The following is a 22,136-nucleotide window of genomic DNA, read 5'->3' on the forward strand; positions in this document are numbered from 1 at the left end:
TTTTTTTTCCTTGAGCTGAGGGTTTCGTAATTTTACTATGATATTCCTATAAGTTTTCCTTATAAGATCTCTTTTAAATGGTGATCGATGGATTTTTTTTCTGTTTCTACTCCCCACCCCCACTTTTTCTAATGCTTCAGGACAATTTTCTTTAATTATTTCCCGTATTATTGTATCAAGATACTGTTTTTGATCGTAACTTTCAGTTAATCCAATTATTTTTATATTTTATTTTCTTAATCTCTTCTCCAAATCTGTTGTTTCTCTTCTAATTTTCATCATTCATATTTTGTTTAATCATTCCTTGATCTCTTATAATTTCTCTGGTTTCATTATGCCCAATTCTAATTTTCAAAGAATCAGCTTCTATTTTAAGATTCTGAATCTCCTTTTCTAGTTGGTTGACTTTTCTTTCATAGTCTTCTTGTTTTTCTTGGATTATTCTTATTTTCTTGTTTAGTTTTTCCTCCATCTCTGCCACTTGATTTTTAAAGTCTTTTTTAAGATCTTCTATAAATTCTTTTGGGGCAGGTACGTACTTGACCTTCTTCTTTGGGTGTTTTTTTTTTTTTTACTTCAATATCCTCCTCTGAAGATGAACTCCTATGACCTCTATTCCTATAATAGGTTGCTATGGTTGGATTCTTTCTCCTTTGCCTGTCCATTTTTTGGGGGGTGAAAGCTTAATTACTTGTAATCACCTCTAGCCCTGGGTATGGGAAATGGTGCATCTTGCCCCAGATCTTCAGTTCTTCCCTCTAGCCTGAAAACAAAGTCAAACTTCCAACCTCCTGTAAGCACCCATGGCCAGCATCTTTCTGCCCCACTGCTTCTGCAATCACCAGCATGTGCTGATTCCTTCTCTCCCCTGCCACTCTATGCAGCACAGCTGGGTGTGGCATTACTGACAGGTGCCCTTGATCTTCCCAGGTTCAAACAAACAACTCCCCTCATTATCCTAGAAGTAAAAGTTCCAGTGGGTGGGGCCAAGGCAGCCTCTCAAACCTCAAACCTTGTTTAGGAGACTTGTGCTTGCAGTTAAAACAGAACCTAGGGGTGGCTAGGTGGCACAGGGAATAGAGCTTTGGCCCTGGAATCAGGAGGACCTGAGTTCAAATCTGACCTCAGACACTTAACACTTACTAGCAGCATGACCTTGGGCAAGTCACTTAACCCCAATTGCCCTGCCTTCCCCCCTTCAAAACCAAAAAAATAAAAAACCAGAACCTAGCTTGGAGGTGTTCACTCTTCACATGGACAGAAACTCATCCTGGAATTTTTCTTCTAATCTTCTCAAATTGTCCCAGGAGGACCTGGTTATGTCCCTGTTCTTAAAAGCTTTGTTCGCCCTAAGGTGCTATTTTAACTTTTGTGGGGGATAATCTTGAGAGCTTGGAATTTTCTAACCTACTGTCAGAATATACATATAACCATCCTAATAATGAATCTCCTGAAGTGTTCTTTGTGATAAAAAAAAATGGCCTACAGAAATGAATTATGTACATAAGTAATTGTTTGGTTATTTTAGGATGTGAAATATCAATAGTGACAACTAACTCTTCAGCCCACTATGTCAACTCTCAATAGCACTGCTTTGCAGCCTCTGACCTTCCTTCTGACAGGCATTCCTGGAATGAATGCTGCCCAAGTCTGGATCTCCATTCCCTTTTGTATCCTTTATGCCATTGCCCTCACTGGAAATAGCATGATCTTGTTTGTAGTAATCCATGAGAGGAGTCTTCATGAGCCCATGTACTATTTTCTCTCCATGTTGTCAGCCACTGACTTAGGTTTGTCCCTCTGTACTCTCTCCACCACACTGGGAGTTTTGTGGTTTGATGCCAGAGAGATCAGTCTTGATGCTTGCATGGCCCAGATGTTTTTCCTTCACAGTTTCACCTTCATGGAATCTGGGGTGCTGCTGGCCATGGCCTTTGACCGTTTTATTGCCATCTGTGACCCACTCAGGTATGCTAACATCCTCACCAACACCAGAATTATCCAGATTGGCTTGGCTGTGTGGGTAAGAGTAATTGCAGTCATTACACCTATGGTGTTGCTTGTCAAGAGACTGTCATTCTGCCAGGGAAAAATTCTTTCCCACTCTTACTGTTACCATATTGATTTCATCAAGTTGTCATGTACAGATAACCGGATCAATAACATCATGGGACTGTTTGTTCTCTTTTCGACATCAGGAATTGACTGTCCATGCATCCTCATTTCCTATGTCCTCATAATCCATTCAGTGCTCAGCATCGCATCCCCTGATGAGAGGAAAAAGGCTTTCAACACATGCATTTCTCATATTAGTGCCGTTGCTATTTTCTTCATTCCTCTCATAAGTTTATCTCTAGTGCATCGTTATAGTCACAATGCTCCCCCATTTGTGCACACCATGATGGCCAACATCTTCCTCCTCATCCCTCCTGTGCTCAACCCCATTATCTACAGTGTGAAGACCAAACAGATACGAAGGGCTATCATCAAAGTTTTCCACAGGATGGGAACCCGGGTCTAAGATGACACATTTAGAGCAGAGAAAATATTCCCTTAGAAATTGATTCCTTTAATTGATTAGGCCTCACTCTGGCAGAAAGTCTAGGCATATACCCAGAAGGCCAGACTGCTAGGAAAACATATGAGTGACTAGGTGATCTTGTCCCTTCTGCAACAGAAAGGTAAGACCATTCAGGTTCTTTCCTGTCCCAGGGTATCTGATGCAGGTAATTCATTTTTGTTTAAAAAAAAAAAAACTTTACCCATATCCAAGGAAGGACACATTACTAAAAACCATGCTGAATGGTTAATTCATAAGATATAGCCCCAATGTAGTTTAAAAGTGGTTTTTATAGGTAGATAATTGTCTGGGTTTGACTTTTTAAATATTCATAAAACTTTAGGATTTTGTTTACATATTAAAAAAAAAAAACACCACCAAGTCAGCTTGTCACAGGAACCCATTTGCATACTTGAGCAGACTTGGACAGTTCCTGGAATTATGTATAAATATAACAGCTATCATTTACATAGCACTTTAGGTTTTGCAAAGTTCTTTACAGTTACTATGGGACAGCTAGGTAACAGTAGATAGTGGATAGGAATCAGGAAGACTTATTAGTCTCAAAACTCTGAGAGTTAGATATTATTATTATCTCCATTTTTCTGACACTTGGCCCAACAACCATTAATGACACTGATAAAAAGGTCTAAAGCCAGAATTAACTCAGGTGTTCCTGACTCTCAGTTGCAAGAGAAATTCTATATGTCCTATCCACCATGCCACCTAGTAGTCTGTACATCTAGGTATGTGTGCTTATGGGAAAACCTTCTCTCCAGAAGGTAATTAAAGGATATCTGATCTCTGCTTTCATTTGAGAGATTAGCTTGGTAAATTCCATCATGCTTATTTATTATAATGTCTTATGGGTACTATTTGGTTAAATGTATTCAGGTATTGTATATTTTAATGAGATAGAAAATATTTTTATATTATTCATAGTAAATTCATGTTATTATTTGGGGGTTATTTTTATTATCAATTTCATATTAAGTGGACTATCAACATGAAGAAAGGTACCCCAGCTATTCAGGAGGAGCACATAGAAACTTCTCTTATGGTAGATTAATGAATGTATACATCAGGGATTTACACAGGGGTAACAAGTAATAGCATAGTGATTCATTTAGAATGATTTTTGCATGCTTTTATTTAATTTCTCTGCATTTCAGTTTTCTCATCTGTAAAACGAGGCTAATTTGGAGTTAGTTTGACCCCTAAAGCCCCTTTCAGTTCTGGATCTTTGAGCATATGACCTTGCTTAACTCCAGAGGGGAGAAGTAGGACAAATGGGTGGAAAAGATGACAATTCAATAGTAGAGGGAAAAGGAAAGTTCTTACCATTCTATCTTTCTAGATTGGAATCAATGTCCTCAGCAAGTGGTGAGTTCTTCATCATTGGATTTTTTTTTTAAAGCAATTGGGGTTAAGTAACTTGCCCAAGGTTACACTGCCAGTTGTGTGTGTGTGTGTGGGGGGGGTGGTGTTAAGGATCTGAGGCCGGAACCATCCCAGATCCTCCCAACTCCAGGGCTGGCGCTCTTACTGCTCCACCTAGTCGCTCCTAGATTTTTTTTTTATCAGAGAATGAATGACCATTTGTCAGTGGATAACAATAATAGCAATACCAATAATAGGTAACAATGCTGGAACACCTTTCAGTCTACAAAGTGTTTTCCATCTATTATCTCATTGTTTCACCATAGGAATCCTGGGAGTAGGTGCTATTATTATCTCTATTTTACAGATGAGGAAACTCAAGTTGGCAGAGGTGAATTTCCTAGTCCAGGACAACATAGCTATTAGGTGTCTCAGGTCAGATTTGTGCAGAGGTCTTCCTGATTTCAATTCTAGCTTCTTTCTATTTCACTACCTCACTGCCCTACGTAGTTGAGATAAATGTTTCTGAAATGAGTAAGACTGAATATCCTCTGATTTCTCTTCCAATTTTAGATTTCTGTGATACAATATAATAATGTCTACTTAACTATGGTTTCTCTATAAGAATAAAATCATGTATTTAAATTTCATATAGGCATTACAGAATATAATTTTGAAAGACATACTTATAAAATAGTATTTAGAGAAACACAAAAACCTAGGTAACATTATGTTCCTTTTTCTCTAATTCTTAACATATAATAAAGTCTTCTTAATCTAATTCTCTTATTCCTGCCAAATTTGTCTATTTAAATTCACCCAATTTTTTCTACTTTATTGAAAGGTCAGATGATCACCAGAGGCAGGGATTCCCTACTACTCCATAAACAAAATTCTGGGGATGAAAAACCATCTAATCTCTTCTTTTCCAACATTCTCAAGCTTCATTTGATGTTGTATAAAGTCACTGAAGTAGGGAGATATCTTATTTCTTATTCTCTTTGGGGACTGTTACCATAAACCCAGTAAGTACAGTAAATTAATCATAGTTTTCAGCAGAAAAAAGTAGGAAAAAGTCCTACTCCCATGTGAATCATGCTCTGCCTAGGTAAATCAATGATTATCTACATTTAACGTCAGAATGAAAAGAGGGATTGATTTGCCTAGTTTGACAGTGACAGACTTTCACAACGTCACACAACTGTGAAAGAAGAAGCAAGGGTCCTAGGTCTTTGTATCATAATGGTGGGAAAAATATGGAAGAAATTAAAGGGTTTGGATCACAACCAGAGTTGAAAAATGAATAGTACTAAAACCAGGCAAATATGATTTAGATTTTTTTTTAACTTTCCCTAGTGAATAGAAAAATGTCTAGAACACAATCAGACCTTGTTGAAACAAATTAAAGTAGAGGGGGAAATTGCTGAGTAATCTTTTTTCAAGGTATATAAAGATTAAAATATTTTATCAATAGGAAATAAATAACTGGGAGTTTTATCTTTCAAATCTATCATTCAGTAAATATTTATTTGCTAGTATAGACTATTTGGACATTTTTCTTTTAACCCCTTACCTGGGAAACAAACTTCAGTTTGGTTACTTGTAAATAGTGACCCCAGGTCACCACATTTTACAAAAGACCACACAAATTTTTCCTTTGTAAGAAATTAGTTCTGTCCCATAATGGGAAGATGCATATCCTTTCTATATTGGATGTGACTTTATAGGTGGTTGGAATCAGAACAAAGAATGCAATTGCATGGTTTGTGGCAGAACTACAGGGAAGGAAGGAGAATGGAAAAAAATGTGCTGCTCTCATCTTATCTCTACTCAGCTAAAGTTAGGGCTCAGAAGATGTGGGGACAGGAAAGAGGCTGTCTTTCAACTCCATTGTTGTGCTGGTGGATTTAGACCCTATTAACCACAAAGAAAGAATCTTTTTTTTTTGACCTTTTGAAGGGCAATTGGGGTTAAGTAACTTGCCCAAGGTTACACAGCTATATTTTCTGTGTGGGTATTAAGTGTCTGAGGCTGGAACCGAACTCCGGTCTTCCTGACTCTGGGGCCAGTGCTTTACTCACTGCACCACCTAGCTGCTCCCAGTAAGAGTCTTTATTAAGACTTTTCATTTGTGCTTTGGTAGAGTATAAAATCTCATTTTCCTGAAAGAATAGAGATAATTTAAAGGAATAAGGATGAGACAAATATTGGAGGTATGGGCAGAGAGCAGTTTTCAGAGTATCTTGAATGTCAAGATGAAGAAAGTGAATTTTGGCCTTATCAAAAATGGACAGGTGGAAGCAAAATACCTGATCTTTTTCGTTCTCTTATTTGATTTTATGTCCTCTTTACCATTTTTCATTCCAGCTGGTACAATCCATCCTTATAACCTGACCATTGTATAATGTGAAAGTATTTACAGATCCTATACTTGATTATAAGACGCCATGGGGGGGAGGGGAGGGAAGGGGACAAAATGTGTAATTCAAGGAATTGTGGAATTGAATCCTGTAAACTAAAAGGAAACAAAAAAATTAATAAATTAAAGAATAAAAAAATGGACAGGTAAAAGTTCCTCTTTAGGGAGGCAGGCTAAAGTCTAATATTGAGTCAGGGCATAGTCACAAATTGTATGTGGTGCAATCACTAAACTGGATTAATATACTCTTAGCATATGCCTAACTTCACAGTAGCAACATGACATGTAAGGGCATGCAATAGGAAGTACATCCATCAAAATGGAAACTTTTTTTTTAAAGCAATTGGGGTTAAGTAACTTGCTCAAGGTTACATGGCCAGGTGTTTCTGGGTAGGTGCTAAGTGTCTGAGCCTGGATTCGATCCCCAGGTAATCCTGACACTGGGGCCATTGTTCTAAGTTGCTGTGCTACCTGGCCACGAAACATTTTCTTAGACAATAAGATATTTTAAAATATAAAACACTAAATACTTGAGCATTTAAAATACAAAGAACTAATTATTGAGTATTTGAGAGTGATAGATTTTCATTTTCATCTGCATTTTTGCCCAAAATATCTTTCCTAGTATACAAAATTTTTTTATCCAACTATCAAAAATCAGACCAAAGTCAGCTTCATTGAACCCAGTTGTGCATAGCCTTCCTTATTTTGTTCTTCACTGAGAAGGAATAAAGAGTGAGAGATCGGAGGCTTCTCCTTTTTGTAGGCACAATGAACTCATCACCTCCCAAGCAATTGATCTTCTGACTTCACAACCAATTAAAAGACTTTTCATCATTTAGTCATCATGTATTACCTGTCTTTCAGTCCCATATGGGTGGAAACAGACTTTTAAGTTTCCATGTGTTAGATTGGAGTCAGGAAGGGAATACAGTTTCATGTTCTGTATAATCTGCCAGGAAAGAGAAATCCATGCATAGTGCAAAAAGGGGATCATCATTGATTAGTCTCTCCCAAAATAATAGTTTCAGTTAAGGTTGTTAGAATTACTAAAATAATAGCAATAACAGAAGATAACATGTATAGGACACTTTGAGTTCTGCAATGCATGGAAACAGATTTACTTATGTGATACTCACAATAACTCTGGAGAGTAGATACTATTATTTTCATTCATATATACAACTGAGGATAAAAGGTAAACTAACTTGCTTACGGTCAGATAGATAATAAGTGTCTGAATCAGAATGTGAACTCAATTTTAATTACACTGTGTACAGTGTGTGGGGGGGAGGAGTTGTATATGTGAGTGTGTGTGTTTGTATTTGTATAATAATAGTGCGTGTGGAGGAGAGAATTTGGAATTGAAAATCAAATACAATTGAATTTTTGCAAAAGAAAAGAACTCCAGAAGATGTCAAACTTGATTCCTATCTAAAGCAAAATTCCTTTCTATAGCTTTCTAAATAAGTGATTATACACCATTCACTTTATGACTTCTAGTGATAGGAAACATTTTAATCTTAGAGGTATCTCATTCGATTTCTCAATAGTTCTAAGTATTAATAATTAGTAGAAAATGTCTATGATGTCTAGCTTTAGAGTTAGAAATAACCCTAGTATTGATGTGAGCATTTTGTTTTTGAAAATAGGCCTGAAGATCGTTGACTTAGCTTTCTCCAATAATCAGAAAATGCCTGTTGTGGAATTTAAGTTCATTGATGAATCTCAATAAGTAATATGCTTAAGGTCCCATAGGGATCAAGTAGCAGAATGAGGACTAAAAGTCAAGTTCTCTTTTTTTACCTTTTTACCATTATAAGTTCAAGTGCAAACACCCTAATTTCAAACCTTATCTCTTAAAATTTTGCAATATACAAGCAGCTCCATGGCGCAGTGAGTAAGAGCGCCAGCCCTGGAGTCAGAGACCCTGGATCAATTCTGGCCTCAGATACTTAACACCCACACAAAATAACTAGCCATGTAGCCTTGAGCAAGTTACTTAACCCCAATTGCTAAAAAAAATAAAATTGCAATATATAGGCTCTCTTAAATATTTCTCATAACATTACCCAAATAATCTTCCTATACAGTTGGGGCAAGAACTTATTAAATGGTTATTGAATTAAATATAATAATATACTTTTTCTACTTATTTCATACCAAATAGAATATAAATCCTTTATTGTGATATTCAATAGTTTTCTGCAATCTTGCTTAAGGCTGCATATCTAGTGTTATCCATGCTACTGCCTTCCACATATTCTATATTCTAGCTTTATTAGACAACTCTGTGCCCATCCATTTTCTTGGTTCAGCCCTCTAAGGTCAGAGTAAATTTAATCCCTTTTCCATATGACAGCCCTTCAAATACTTAAGGAAAGGAAACATATCATTCTCCACTCCACCACTACCCCCAAGGCTTCTCTTACTCAGCAGAAACATACCCAGTTCTTTCAAATCATTCTCATACATCATAGGGGCAAGCTTTTTTATGTGCAGAAAAAATTACGAGGTGATGAATACCTTCTTTAATATAAATTGATTAGAACCGGGAATACTCACCCAAGAGAAGAGATTTAGAGAGGATAACATAGCTGACTTCAAGTATCTTTAGATGAGTCAGGTGGGAAGAAGACATAGATATATTCTACTTAATATTGTTGTTAATAAAATCCTGAGAGACAGTTTCTAGGTATTAATGATTGATTTATTAATTAGGCTAGTCAATAATCAATATATTGAAAGTCAGTGGTTTCTCTTAGTAACCAAAGATGCCAAGGGAGACTCTGAAACACTTTCAAAAAGGCATGTACTTTTGCCAGGGAATGCTCCTGACAAATTAAATTCTACCCTAATTTGACTGGTAGATGTTTAATAAGGAAGTAGGTTAAAAGTCTTCATCATCTCCTGCTGAGGACATGGTTTTGAAGAGTGTCACTCATAAAAATGATTAGGTTACAGTTAGGGGTACTCAAGATCCCAAAATACCAACATGATGGGTCCTGCAGAATGAATTCAACTCAAGTCTTCTGTCAACCAAAGAAAAGTAATGTTTATTTAAAATTCTCCATAATAGGTAGACTCCTAAGGAACATTAGTATCTGTAAGGCTTGTATTGGACACAGAGTAAGTCTTTGCTAGAAAATTCTATGCTGCTTTCACACCACATGGAGGCAAGATAGGGTCTAATATACAGAAAGGTTGTGGGAGGAATCTAGGGGTGGTCTAGAGGAGGAGTTTGGGGAGGGTCTTCAGGAGGAGTCAATGAAGTTAGACTCCAGTAATGAGTTTGGGGAGGGTCTTAAGGAGGAGTTAATGAGGTTAGACTCCAGTAAATAAGTGATTAAGGGTGGGAAGTTGCTGGACAAAGGAGAGCTAAAGATTTGGGCAGAGCCATGATGAAAGGCCTATGGCTTCAGGCAAATGCCTCATCAAATGGGAAGATTCAGTCAGAGTTCAAGGGGGTTGCCAGAGCTTGTACCCCATCAAAATAAAGTAAATTGTAGCTACATGAAAGGAACAGAAAACAGTATATTGAACACAGCATTTAGCCCAGCTATAAATCATATAATTTAAATACATAAGGATGAGGTGCAGGCTCTGGGAATCCCCTTGAATCTTTGAGTTATGGGCTTTGGGACCCCCCCCCCCCAACTCTGATTAAATCATCCCATTTGATGAGGCATTTGCATGAGGCCATAAACCTTACATTGTGGCTGGGCCCAAACTTCTGTTACTAGACTTCCCACCCTTGAGCCTATCAAAATATCAATCCACCCTTGAACTGGCCTAGCTCACCGTTGTCTGTAGTCTCCAGGTAGCCTCCAGCACCTTCCCACCCTTAATCACTCATTGACCTCATCTGACTTCTCCTGAAGACCTTCCCCAAACTCCTCCTCTAGATCACCCCTAGATTCCTCCCACCACCTTTCTGTACATAAGATCCCATCTTCCCTCCATGTGTGTGAGTGCCATAGAATGACCTAGCACAGACTTACTCTGTGTCTAATACAAGAGAACTTTTAATTAACTTTACTTTTCCTTGGCTGAGAAGACTTGAGTTGAATTCATTCAGCAGGACCTGGCACGTTAGTATTTTGGGGTCTCCAGAGCAATCCTAAACCTCTTTATGGGTAAGGTCTAGGAGTCAAACAAATGCTGGCATGGCAGAAGTAGCTCACCCAGGAATTTCCTGATCCCAACTATTGACCCAACTATCTCCCAACACTTCTGAGGGGACATGGGGAGATCTGACAGGCTTAGCTAGAGAATATTGGCTTCCCAATTTCACCAACAGGTTCCTTCCCCAAAAGTGGACTGGATAAGATGAGAGCTTAAGGAAGGAGTGTTCAAACAACAGATCCTCAAGTAGGCAGGGGAATGGGTATGTCTGGAAACATCCCATGGTTTCCCCTTCCATGGCCCTGACCTGACTGGTCAAGGGGAGGGTGGAACCAATTGCTTCAGAAGTCAGATAAGGTCAATGAGTGATTAAAGGTGGGAAGTTGCTGGAGGCTACCTGGAGACTACAGACAAAGGTGGGCTTGACTAGTTCAATGGTGGATTGAAATTTTGATAGGCTCAAGGGTGGGAAGTCTAGTAACAAAGGTTTGGGCCCAGGCACAAAGTAAGCCTTATGGCCTCATGCAAATGCCTCAACAAATGGGATTATTTAATCAGATTTCAAGGTGGGGTTCCCAGAGACTATACCTCAAAGATTCAAGGGGATTCCCAGAGCTTGCACCTCATCACATATGATATCAAGGTAATTGGTATATATCTCAGAGGGAGTCAAAGGTCTGCTTGTATTTATTACTCAATAAGTCCTCTTCAATGAAATTACAGTAAGCTCTGACTTCTTTTTAAAGTTTAGAATTAGTGCCTGGACTCCATTCTTTTTTATATTCCAATTCTTCTTTAATTATCCCAACAATGTATCTTAAAACACACATATATCACATCATATATCATATCATATCATATCATATCATGTGGCTTAGTGAGCCTATCCTTTTAACTGTATCTCATAATTCACACAATTTTATTTTTACTTACTCCTTCACCCTCTTCCTTTAACCCAAAATACAGTTTGAAAGTAGGAATGTTTCCCTTCATATCCAGTGCTGTCAATATCTGTTGGTGAGGTATATCATAAATAGTGTTGTTTCATTTAAAAATAGAAAAATTCCATTAACCCACATAGTCCAGAACATAATTGTGCATCATTGGGTTATAACTACAAAATGAATTTACTTAAAAACAAATAGCTTCAAAGTTCAATTTCCTTTTCTGTCCAAATCTATATGAAGTTACCAAGTACAACTAAATGTTCATATTTCAGGGATTAAGTTGGCTTTTGATCCTGTTTGTATATGAAACCATTTTTAACAAAAAATGCTCTTGTCTTAAAGAATGTGTTATTGATATCATAATTGGAAAGCTTCTTCTCTTTATTTTTTATTATGGTACTGTTTCATTTTTCCCAATTATATGTAAAGAAAATTTTTAGCATTCATTTTCACAAGATTTAAAGTTCTAAATTTTTCTCCCTCCTTCCTTCACTCTCTTCCTACAGTGATCAGCAATTTGATAGAGGTTATATATGTGTAATTATGTAAAACACATTTCCATATTAATCACAGTCATAAAAGAAGAAATAGACCCAAAGGGAAATAAAAAAAAAAAACTATGAAAAAAATAAAGTGAAAACAGTATGTTTCAATGTGCATACAAAGTCCATCAATTCTTTACCTGGATGTGCATAACATTTTCCTTCAAGAGTACTTTGTAATTTTTTTTGTTATTGTGTTGTTGAGTTCATCATCACACAGTGATGTAGTTACTGGGTGCAATGTTTTACTGGTTCTGTTCATTTCACTTTGCATCAGTTCATACAAGTCTTTCCAGATTTTTATGAAATCTACCTACTTATAATTTCTTTTTGCACAATAGTATTCCATTACATTCATATAACACAACTTGTTCAGTCATTCCTCAGTTCATGGGCACCTCCTCATTTTCTAATATTTTGCCACCACAAAAAGGAGCTGCTATAAATATTTTTGTATATGTAGGTTTTTTTTTTTAATGATCTCTTTAGGATTCAGACCTAGTAGTGGTATTGCTGGATCAAAGGATATGCAGAGTTTGGTTGACCTTTTGGTGTAGTTTCAAACTGCTCTTGAGAATAGTTGGATCAGTTCACAATTTCACTAACAGTACATTAGTCTCTCAGTTTCCCCACATCCTCTCCAACATTTATCACTTCCCTTTTTTTATCATTATAGTCCATTTTATAGGTGTGAGGGGTAGCTCAGGTTGTTTTAATTTGCATTTGTCTAATCAAAAGTGATTTAGAGCATTTTTATATATCTATACATAGCTTTGATTTCTTAATCTGCATGGTGTCTGTTCATATCAAAAGCTTCATCTCTTTAAATAAAACAGTGCAGAAATTTAATTTTTAAAGATTTTAAATGTTAGTGTAAATTTTATGCAAGAGGTCAGCTTTAAAAATAAATCTATCAAGTGAAAAAAACAATATGAAATAGATATTCACATTTTTTTCCTTAAAGTAAATTTTTGACATCTTCTGTTTTTATATCACCTATATTTCCCTAAGTGTTCCCTACTACCTGCTCTGCTCTGGTCCTCAGACATCCTTTTATATAGGGAAAAGTTCTGAAGAACTGACCAAATCATCCAACTGTTTTTACATTATCTATTGTGCTCCACCCCCTACAAAGAAATGATGGAGGAGGGTTCTCTTATCTCCTCTTTGGAGCTAGGCTTGGTTATTATAATTTCATAGCATTGGTTCTTTTGTTTTGTTGTGTTTCTTTTCCTTTGCAATGTTGTGCTCATGTTATATAGCTTTCCTGGTTTCAATTCACATTTTCCCATGTTTCTCTCTATTCTTTCTATTTTTCTTTTAGAGTACAATAATATTCTACATGTTACTATACCACAGCTTGTTTAGTTATTACTCAATTAATGGAATATGCACATAATTCCAATGCCAAAAAACAAACAAAAACAACCCAACACAGCATGGGAGATTGCCGCTATCTGACACTATCTACTTCTTTTTCCAGGAGGTGGTTGGCCAAACATCCTGTGTTCAGCCTTCAAAAGTGTGACCTTTATTTTCTCATGGGGTCTGGTTCATTCAAGAGAGCTTTAAATGACAGAATATTTTTTTATCATCCTTGAATGTTTGTTCTTTCCAAAGCAGCTACCTTCCTTGGACTTCCCTTAAGAACAGAAGAATATCTGCTGGATAGCCAAAATTGAAGCATGGAGCTCTTACCTCTCTGATTCATTGCAAGTATGATATATTTTTGCCTGCCCCTGTAGTTCTTTGAGGCTTCATGGACATCACTCCCGATATAAGTTCTTTGTTGCATCTTGTTAATAATACGAAAATAAAGCTATTTAAATGAAAGTTGAATGAAGTTTCAGCATATGGGACATGGATTTCCGTTTAACAGAAATGCTGCTTAGTTTAACTTGCTGCATTTGCTTAATGATTTGTTTGTTAGAGATGTTTTTTTTTTTTAGAGACTTAAAAAGTTAATGTTAACAGTTCAAAAATTGTTTGCTTTACAACTATTTTATTTTTGCAATTTGAATAAATTTTTCAGATGAGGGGAAAAATAATATTTTTTAAAATGGTGGAAGGTTACCACTGATTATTATATAATTACATATATATGCTTAATCACATGATTATATAGATGCTTAATTACATAATTAAATTATGATTAGGTTTGCAAATTTCTATGTAAATTCTGTTGATTTCTCCTATAGCTTGTGTAGTAATTACTATTATCACTTCATTAAATATATAATAGTTAAAATAACATTCTCCAAGTCTTTTTAAAGTTATAAAATATTTTTAGAAGATGGTTTTAAAAAGTTAAAACTTGATGGACAATTTAAAATCTTCATATAATACAAATTAAGTCAAAGAATATGTTAGAGTCTTTCCCAGAAATAAAATAAATATATCTGTAAAAACAAAATTACCTGCTATGCCATAAAATTATAAATCATTAATGGGTTATAGATACATAGGTCCTTAGGTATGCAGATTATTAAACAATTAGGTACTTAAGCACTTAGGTAATCAGTTAAATAAATCCTTGGTTTTAAATTAAGTACTAATTAATTAAAATCAAGTACTTATATAATAAGCTAATTTAGTACCTAGTCATATAAGAATTTCATTAAATAGATACTTATGTATTTAAGGGGTATAAGTGGTTAAGAGAGGACTCTTACTTCTGGTAGGAGAGTTTGTCAACTCTTTTCAGGCTTGCTCATCAACCTTTGGTGTCCAACCAGCTTACCAAGCTCTCACCAACGGCTCCAAGAATCTGTGGCATGTGCAGTGGCCACTTTGGTAAAATCAACTCAGCAAATGGAATAAACCAGTCTGAGGGTAATCAATAGACCTCAAACCCACTGATGAGAACAATTTGTTCCAATGGCCGCAAAAGTGACTGAAGCAGGAGCTATGGAGCAATTAGAACTTGACCAGACATCAAAGAGGCCAAGTACATCTATTGCATTGCCAGTCATCTTGACTTTTGTCTTGCTACTGGACTTTGATGGCTCTGGATGAGAGAGTACAAATGGCAACTTTTTACATATCTGCCTTACATAAGTCCAATTCACTTGCAGGTCAAAACATCACCCTGTGATGTCATTAGCCCTCTTCGGAAATAAACACATTTGATGGATACTTAGATAAATCTGGTTCAAATGAATCAAAAATGAGTCCTGTGCCTTTAAATGGAATTCTTAGAATCAGTGAATGTCAGAGTTGGGAGTAAACTTAGAGGTAATTAAGTATGAGAGGGATTAGACCAATCTAAATTGTCAAGGACAAGTGCCAAACTACCCCTTCCTTGAAGATCTATCACAATTCTCCTTGCTAACCAGCTTTCCTGTTTGCAAAGCACTTATTCACTTTTATTATTTTTTTTATTTGATCCTCATAATATCCCTAGGATGAAGGTGCTATTATTGTCAAAATATTTTCCAAACAAGAAAACTTAAATTTAGGTAGCTTAAGTGACTTTCTCAGTCACACAGGAAAGAAACACATTTATTAAGCATTTCAATGTTACTTCAAATAATTTAGGTTTTTGTAAGCTTTTTCTGTGCCAAGAAGCACTTTGGCAATCCAGTGAAACACATTACAAATATTAACAGCCTTAGAAAGTAGGTGCTATTATATATTATTCTCAAATCACTCTTGAAGAAAATAAAGTTAGTGAATTTCCCAAGGTCACACAGACAATATGTTTCTGAGGTTAGATTTTACTTTCTTACTTCAGGTCCAAAGCTCTCTCCACTGTTACCTCATCAAGACTTGAATCCAAATCTTCCTTACTCTGTACTCTGTCCACTATGCCAACCTGCTTCCTCATAAGAAGAAAACCTTTATGTCTTGAGCAAGTTCATTTTAATTTTGTTTAGTTAATAATTTAAGTGTTTTTAGTCTTTTCTATATCATTGTGGACCCCTTCCTAGAATAATGTTTTTAAATATAAAACATAAAAGACAGAGTATTCCAAAGGAAACCAATTATATTGAAATGTGATTCTCAAAAAATTTTTGAAAAATAAGTTCATGGAGCATACCAAGTTCAGAGCTCCTAAAATAATTACTACAAAATTCTTCCTTTACTTGACTCTGTCACTTCCACTCACTGCTACTAAGTGACCACTCTGAGACCAAGCAGAGCAAATCTAATACTTCTGTATACCAGTTCTTCTAATATTTTTGTAGTAGGAAGAACACTGGGTTTGGCTGTAGAAGACCTGGGTTTCTATCCAAGCTGAGCTACTTCAGCTCAGTGTGACCTTAGGCTACTCATTTTTCCTCTCTAATCCTTAGTTTCCTCCTCTGCAAAAGGAGCATAGTGAATTAGATAACCTTTAAAGTTATGTTCAGCCTTAAATCCTCTGATCCATCTCAGGAACACACACACACACACACACACACACACACACACACTACAAGCAGGCAGAGAATTCCCTGTCCCCTGGTTATAAAGCTATACATGTCTTTTTTCACCCAAGGGATTCCAATTCTATTGAAGTCAATAAAAACTTCTGAACTGGCTGGGCCATTTCAGCTCACACTCACTGCTAAGGACCAAGGCAGTTACTGCCTACAACTGGCAGAAAACAGTAAGTAAATCTGGGTTAGAAAATGACAGTGGGGAAAATCCTGTGCTCAAAATAGAAATAATTGGGTTGGCTAAAACCATGGCCCATATACATTTAATCACATGGTCACTAAGGGAGCAATTGCTTTGTTTGAGGGTGCCAGCTGGGCAGAACCATTAGCTGTGAAAAAAAAATGGACTTAAAATGGAACAGGTAGAATTTCAGTTCTAATTGATTCTGTGGCTGGCACTTAGAGCAATGCTTTGTATGTAATAGGTGCATAATAGATACTAGAAAAAAATGAATTCAATTGAGATGAAAGGAAGAAATTGGTGAGTGAAAGATTCCTTCCAGGTCAAATAGGTGTTTCACATTAGAAACTGCTCTAGAGTTTTTTCTCTCTAATTCCAATTTTTCATCGTTGTTTAGTTTGCAATTTAATTATGGCTAGCATTTGGGCTTTTGTTCTCACCCCAACTCATCCTCTAAGTCAGGAAATAGGTTTGAATTTCAATTCTTGCCCCTGGAACTAGCACATGCTGCATATGAGAGCTGCTAAACAGTCCCCATTTGAGCCCCTGTCCAGAATTTTAACCCCTGCATAAGGCCTGGAGGGAAGTTGGAGTAGAACAAGAATACAAGGAAAGGAGAACCCCCAGTCCTTTGAAGTCAGTGAGTGTGCTAGTCGGCACCACTGTGAGGTCCTCTCCCACTTATAGATCTTTGGTCCTGCTATTCCTTTCCAAGTTGTTTACCTCTCCTGTTTGGAACACTTCTTAAGGTAGGGAGCTCTTAAACTTTTCTGTATCATGTACTTTTGGCTATCTGGTAAAGCCTATGGACCCTTCAGAGAATAATGTTTTTAAGTGCATAAGTAAAGTACATAGGAGTAAAAAGACGATCAATTATATTAAAATAAAGATCATTTTTTTTCCCTTTGAAGTTTACATAACCATTCAGATACATCAGAGGACTCTGTTCTAAGAAATCCCTGGTAAGAAAGGCCCTCCTTCCTACATTGAATTGTACAGATTTTCTTAATATCCCTAATGTTTTAAACGTGGTGGGGATCCTAACGCAAATGCCATTGGAATGATTATTGCAGAGCCCTAGAAGAAGGTAGAAGGAGGAAAACCTCCATCTACCCATTTAAGTCAGAAGTCTGAATTGGCTGGGAGTGGGGAAAGACTTGTTTCTACGCTAGTGTTGTCTTCATGAAAATGGATCCCATTACTCACAAAGTAAGATCCTTCTCTGATGCTACAGATTTGCAACTGAGAAATTTGAGGAAAAAATTCTCATTTCCTTGGGGCACTTGGGTTACTATAAGTGAGCAGTGGGAGACAAAACATGGAGAGGCGAGGTAGGGTCAGATCCTAAAGGATCTTTCTCTTTTTTGCTTTGTTTTTTTTTGAGGGGGGGGGTGGGAGGCTGGGCAATTGGGGGTTAGGTGACTTTCCCAAGGTCACGTGGCTAGTAAGTGTTAACTATCTGAGGTCACATTTGAAATCAGGTCCTCCTGACTCCAAGGCTGGTGCTCTATTCACTGCACCATCTACCAGTCCTGAGGATGACCTTTCTTGAATGCCAGGATGACATGGATAAACTTCCTTCAGCATGAAATGGTGATCCATGGAATTTTTTCAGACAGAGGAGTGGCATGACCAGAGAGTTGCTTTAGGAAAATGAATCTATGTTCTAAGCTGAGATCTCTTTTGTCTTCCCCAAAATCATATCATCTCTCTATTTCTAGCCTTTTAAGAGACTAAAATTTTTTTTAAATTCTTTAATTGCCCTTGTCTACTATTTTTTTATTGAAATAAATTTAATGGATTTTTGTGTTTTTTTACATTGTTTAATGTAAAATTGCAATTATTTTACATTGTTTAAATTCCTTCATATCCACAGAAATGTATCTCATATAACAGAGAATTAATTTTTTAAAGTTAGGAAAATGGGGGCAGCTAGGTGACACAGTGAGTAAAGTGAGGGCCCAGAGTCAGGAGGACCAGAGTTCAGTTCTGGCCTCAGACGCTTAACAGCCACACACACAAAAAAGCTAGCCATGTAACCTTGGACAAGTTACTCAACCCCAATTGCACTCCAAAAGCAAAAAATTAAGTTAGGGAAAAATAAATTACAAAACCAAAGTTCCAAAATAATTTGACAGTTTATACAATAGTCCAAAACAATAGTCATTCTCCCTTTGTTGTGCAGAGAATAAGAGCAAGACCGAGACCTGGGGTCAAGGTAAATTTGGGTGTGGATTTATTGATCAAGCGTGCTACTGCCTGGAGTATACACTCAAATCAGGTAGCCCTGAATTGAGGTACAGACAGTGCTTATAAAGGCAAAAACCACAATTGGTGAAGGGAGCTAGCATAAGCAATGACATACAGAAGCCAAGAACAGCCATTGGTTAGATCTATAGCTCAGGGTTAATTTGGGAAACATGGCACAAAGGTACAAGGGCGAAGCCTTCCTTGTGACAGGGTTCCCTCCTAGAACAGGGTGGAGGGGACAGGGGGAGTGGAATTCCCCAGAACAGTTTGGGGTCATAGAACAGGCCAGGGTCATGTTCTGGGTGAAGGGTGTGGGGCACCATGCTTGGTCAGCATCCCAGAACAGGGTGGTCTCATATATGAGATAGACTTGCCCCATAATCTCTGTACACACTTGCACCATGACCCTTGTACAAAATGCTGCTTCAAGGCTTACTGAGTTAGGGAAGTACTAATTCAGGGAGAGATAAGGGAGCAGGGCACCTTGACTTGGGTGATTCACTTTTACCAAGGACCATGCCTTCAAGCTGCTACAAGTGGTTATAGGGTTTAGGATAGAGATCAAGAAAAATATAAAGGGGCTTAATGGTGGTCTCTAAATCAGGTGGCATGTGATTTGGGTTTGGGTATAACACCTTCTCTTTGAAAAAAATAAGGAGGTGAAATCTCATATCTCTTCTTTAGGGCCAAACTTATTCTTTGTAATTTTGCAACATTCATTTTCTCTATTGTTTTACAGTTGTTCTTTCCATTTACACTTTTGTCCTTGTATATATTATTTTACTGGCACAATAGTTTGAAACCAATTAGCAATCCCATTTATTTTTTATCACAAAAAATTCAGGTCACAATTCAGATTCTCTTTTTGGGAAGAAAGAAGGGATGTAAGCCTTTTTCAAAGGGACAGTCACAGGGTAGAAGCAAAAGAAAACTCCTCCTACTTCCTGCTACTTTTTCCCTTGGGCTAGAAAATAGCCTTGTAGAGAAAGAATACTCAATTTACATCTACTTTCTTCAGGAGTCTTTTCCCAGATTGATCCTGCTTCTTTAATGCTTTGAAATTACCTTCCATCTATTTCCCATACATTTTTTTAGTTGTTTACATGTTGTTTCCTCTACTGGGATGTGAGCTCCTTTAGATTGAGCATGCAGTCTTTTCCTTTCTTTGTCTTCCCAGTGTTTAGAATATTGTAAACCTTTAACAAATGTCTTTTTGATTACTTGACTGTCATTAACCCAGCATAATATATTTTGGACATATATTCCTATCTCTATATCCAAGACTAAACTGTTAAGATCATACAGGTACCAGACTGTCTTGCGTCAAACAACAAACCTAAATTAAAATGGAAACATCTCATTCACTATGTAACTGGATATTTGAGAAGATAATGGGAAGTTACATACACATATATGCATGCATGTATTCATTCATGTATAAATACATATCTATATTCATATTTGTTTTTACATCATCTCTATTTCCAAGTATATCCTAATGCTCCTTCCTGCTACTCAATAAGACAGCCTTTGTAACAAGAATATTAAAAAAGAAAAAAAAAGCAGCTTATTGAAAACAGCTATTAAATCAACCCTATATATCAGTCTATGGAATGTTCCAAATATATTGTCTCCTACCTATACAAAGAATAGAAGGAAGTAGAAATTCTGTACTTTTCTTGGGACCAATCTTGTTCTTTACAATTACACTGTTCCTGAAATCTTTGGATAGAAATTCTGAAATCAGAAATCAGTTGGAAATACCACATCTCTCCAGGTATAGAAACTCAAGTAATGACAATCACAATCAAATGAATATGACTGATAGAGACTGTCCAGGCCCCAGGAAAGTGTAGGACACAGTTGTCAAATCTGCTACACTTTCTAAACCCTGCCCCCACACAATACTTGCCATATGCCCAACATGGGCCAGAACCAGATTAAAATACAATTAGGAAATATTTAACAAAATAAATAAAAATGCAACAGAATATAGAGAATGTTAATATGAAGCTTTCTAAGTCAATAAGTATGTACAGTTTAGTGACTCATGTTTCTATTTGGTTTTAACAGCATGTGATATAGAGGAAGTGGTAGAGCACAGGGAAACACTGGGTCCTTTCACACAAGGGAGGTTTCAGTTGAAAGGGGAAAGATGAAGAAGAGGTAAGTTGGGATCCACAACAGGTGTTTACCATTTTGATGAGACATGACTTTGTTAATTGATTCCTTTCAATGTCTAAAAAATCTATGATAAAACAATTTCTACTCAAAAGCAAAACTTCCACATTTAGACAAAATGGATTTCTTCAATACCTGTCTACCTTTCAGAATCAAAAGTTATTAAGCCTGGAAGGAGCCTCAAAGGTCCTCTAGTTCAACTCTACCTGGTCTGGAATCCCTTCTGCCATGTTCACAGCAATTGGTCATCCAGTCTCTACCTGAAGATCTCCAGCCACCCCCCTTCACACCCACTTCTACTTTTTGATAGTAAGTTTTCACTTAAATTTTTTTTTAATATTGAAACTCAATCTGCCTCTCCTCAGGTTCTACCTATTACTCCTAGTTCTACTTTCCAATGCTCAATGGAACAATATTAATCATATTAAAACATGAGAGATCTTTAAATATTTGAAAACCTCATGTCATTTCTAAGTTTTTTTTTCTTCTCCAGGCTAAACACTCCTACTTCCAACCATTATACAAAATAATCTCTACTTCTTTCATCATCTTAGTCACCTACTCAATACACTTCAGTCTGTCCTTATCCTTGTTTAAAATGTGGCTCCCAATATAGAATAGAACAATACTGTATCTGAGCATGGTATAATCCAATAGTACTATGACTGCCCTCATTCTAGACACTAAATCTATGTGAATGAAGGCTAAGAGAGAGTGTGTTGTCTATTTTTGTTACTGTTGTCATTATTCTTTCTGTTTAGCTGCAGTGTCATGGAATATATTGGGCTTGTGATCTATTATACCCAGATCTTTTTTTTTTTTTACATCAAAAGATGACCAGCCTTCTACTCCTATAGTATCATAATATAATGGCTTTTAGAAACTAGGAGTAGGCTTTTAAATATATACCTACTTAATTATATCTTATTAATTTGGTCATTTACTATAACCAATAAAGGTCAATTTAATTTCTGATTCTGTAACCAAAGGTATTAACAATTTATCTAATAACTGTATAAAAACAAAAATGAGCATTTGTGGCTTTGATAAAAACGTTAAACAGAATAAGAACAAGAAAGATCTTTGGAGCACTCTATTTAACAATACTCTATTAATGGTTACTCCTTGAG

The 22,136-nt window shown here is 36.5% G+C and overlaps 1 protein-coding gene across 1 annotated transcript; it reads left to right on the forward strand.

Moving 5' to 3' along the window:
- Positions 1-1,570: 1,570 nt before the first annotated feature.
- On the forward strand, positions 1,571-2,521 carry LOC138177689 (olfactory receptor 51F2-like). Its single transcript, XM_069108899.1, has one exon. It carries the CDS (start codon positions 1,571-1,573, stop codon positions 2,519-2,521), a length of 951 nt encoding a protein of 316 aa, XP_068965000.1.
- The last annotated feature ends 19,615 nt before the right edge of the window (positions 2,522-22,136 follow it).

This window comes from Petaurus breviceps, unplaced genomic scaffold (assembly GCF_028583685.1).
Source record: "Petaurus breviceps papuanus isolate PSGF00001 unplaced genomic scaffold, PetGlider_PUasm1.0 90444, whole genome shotgun sequence".
NCBI lineage: Eukaryota > Metazoa > Chordata > Mammalia > Diprotodontia > Petauridae > Petaurus > Petaurus breviceps.

What these genes read in the sequence shown, in the direction of transcription:
- LOC138177689 (XM_069108899.1), top strand. Translation starts at nt 1,571, where the DNA reads ATGTCAACTCTCAATAGCACTGCTTTGCAGCCTCTGACCTTCCTTCTG.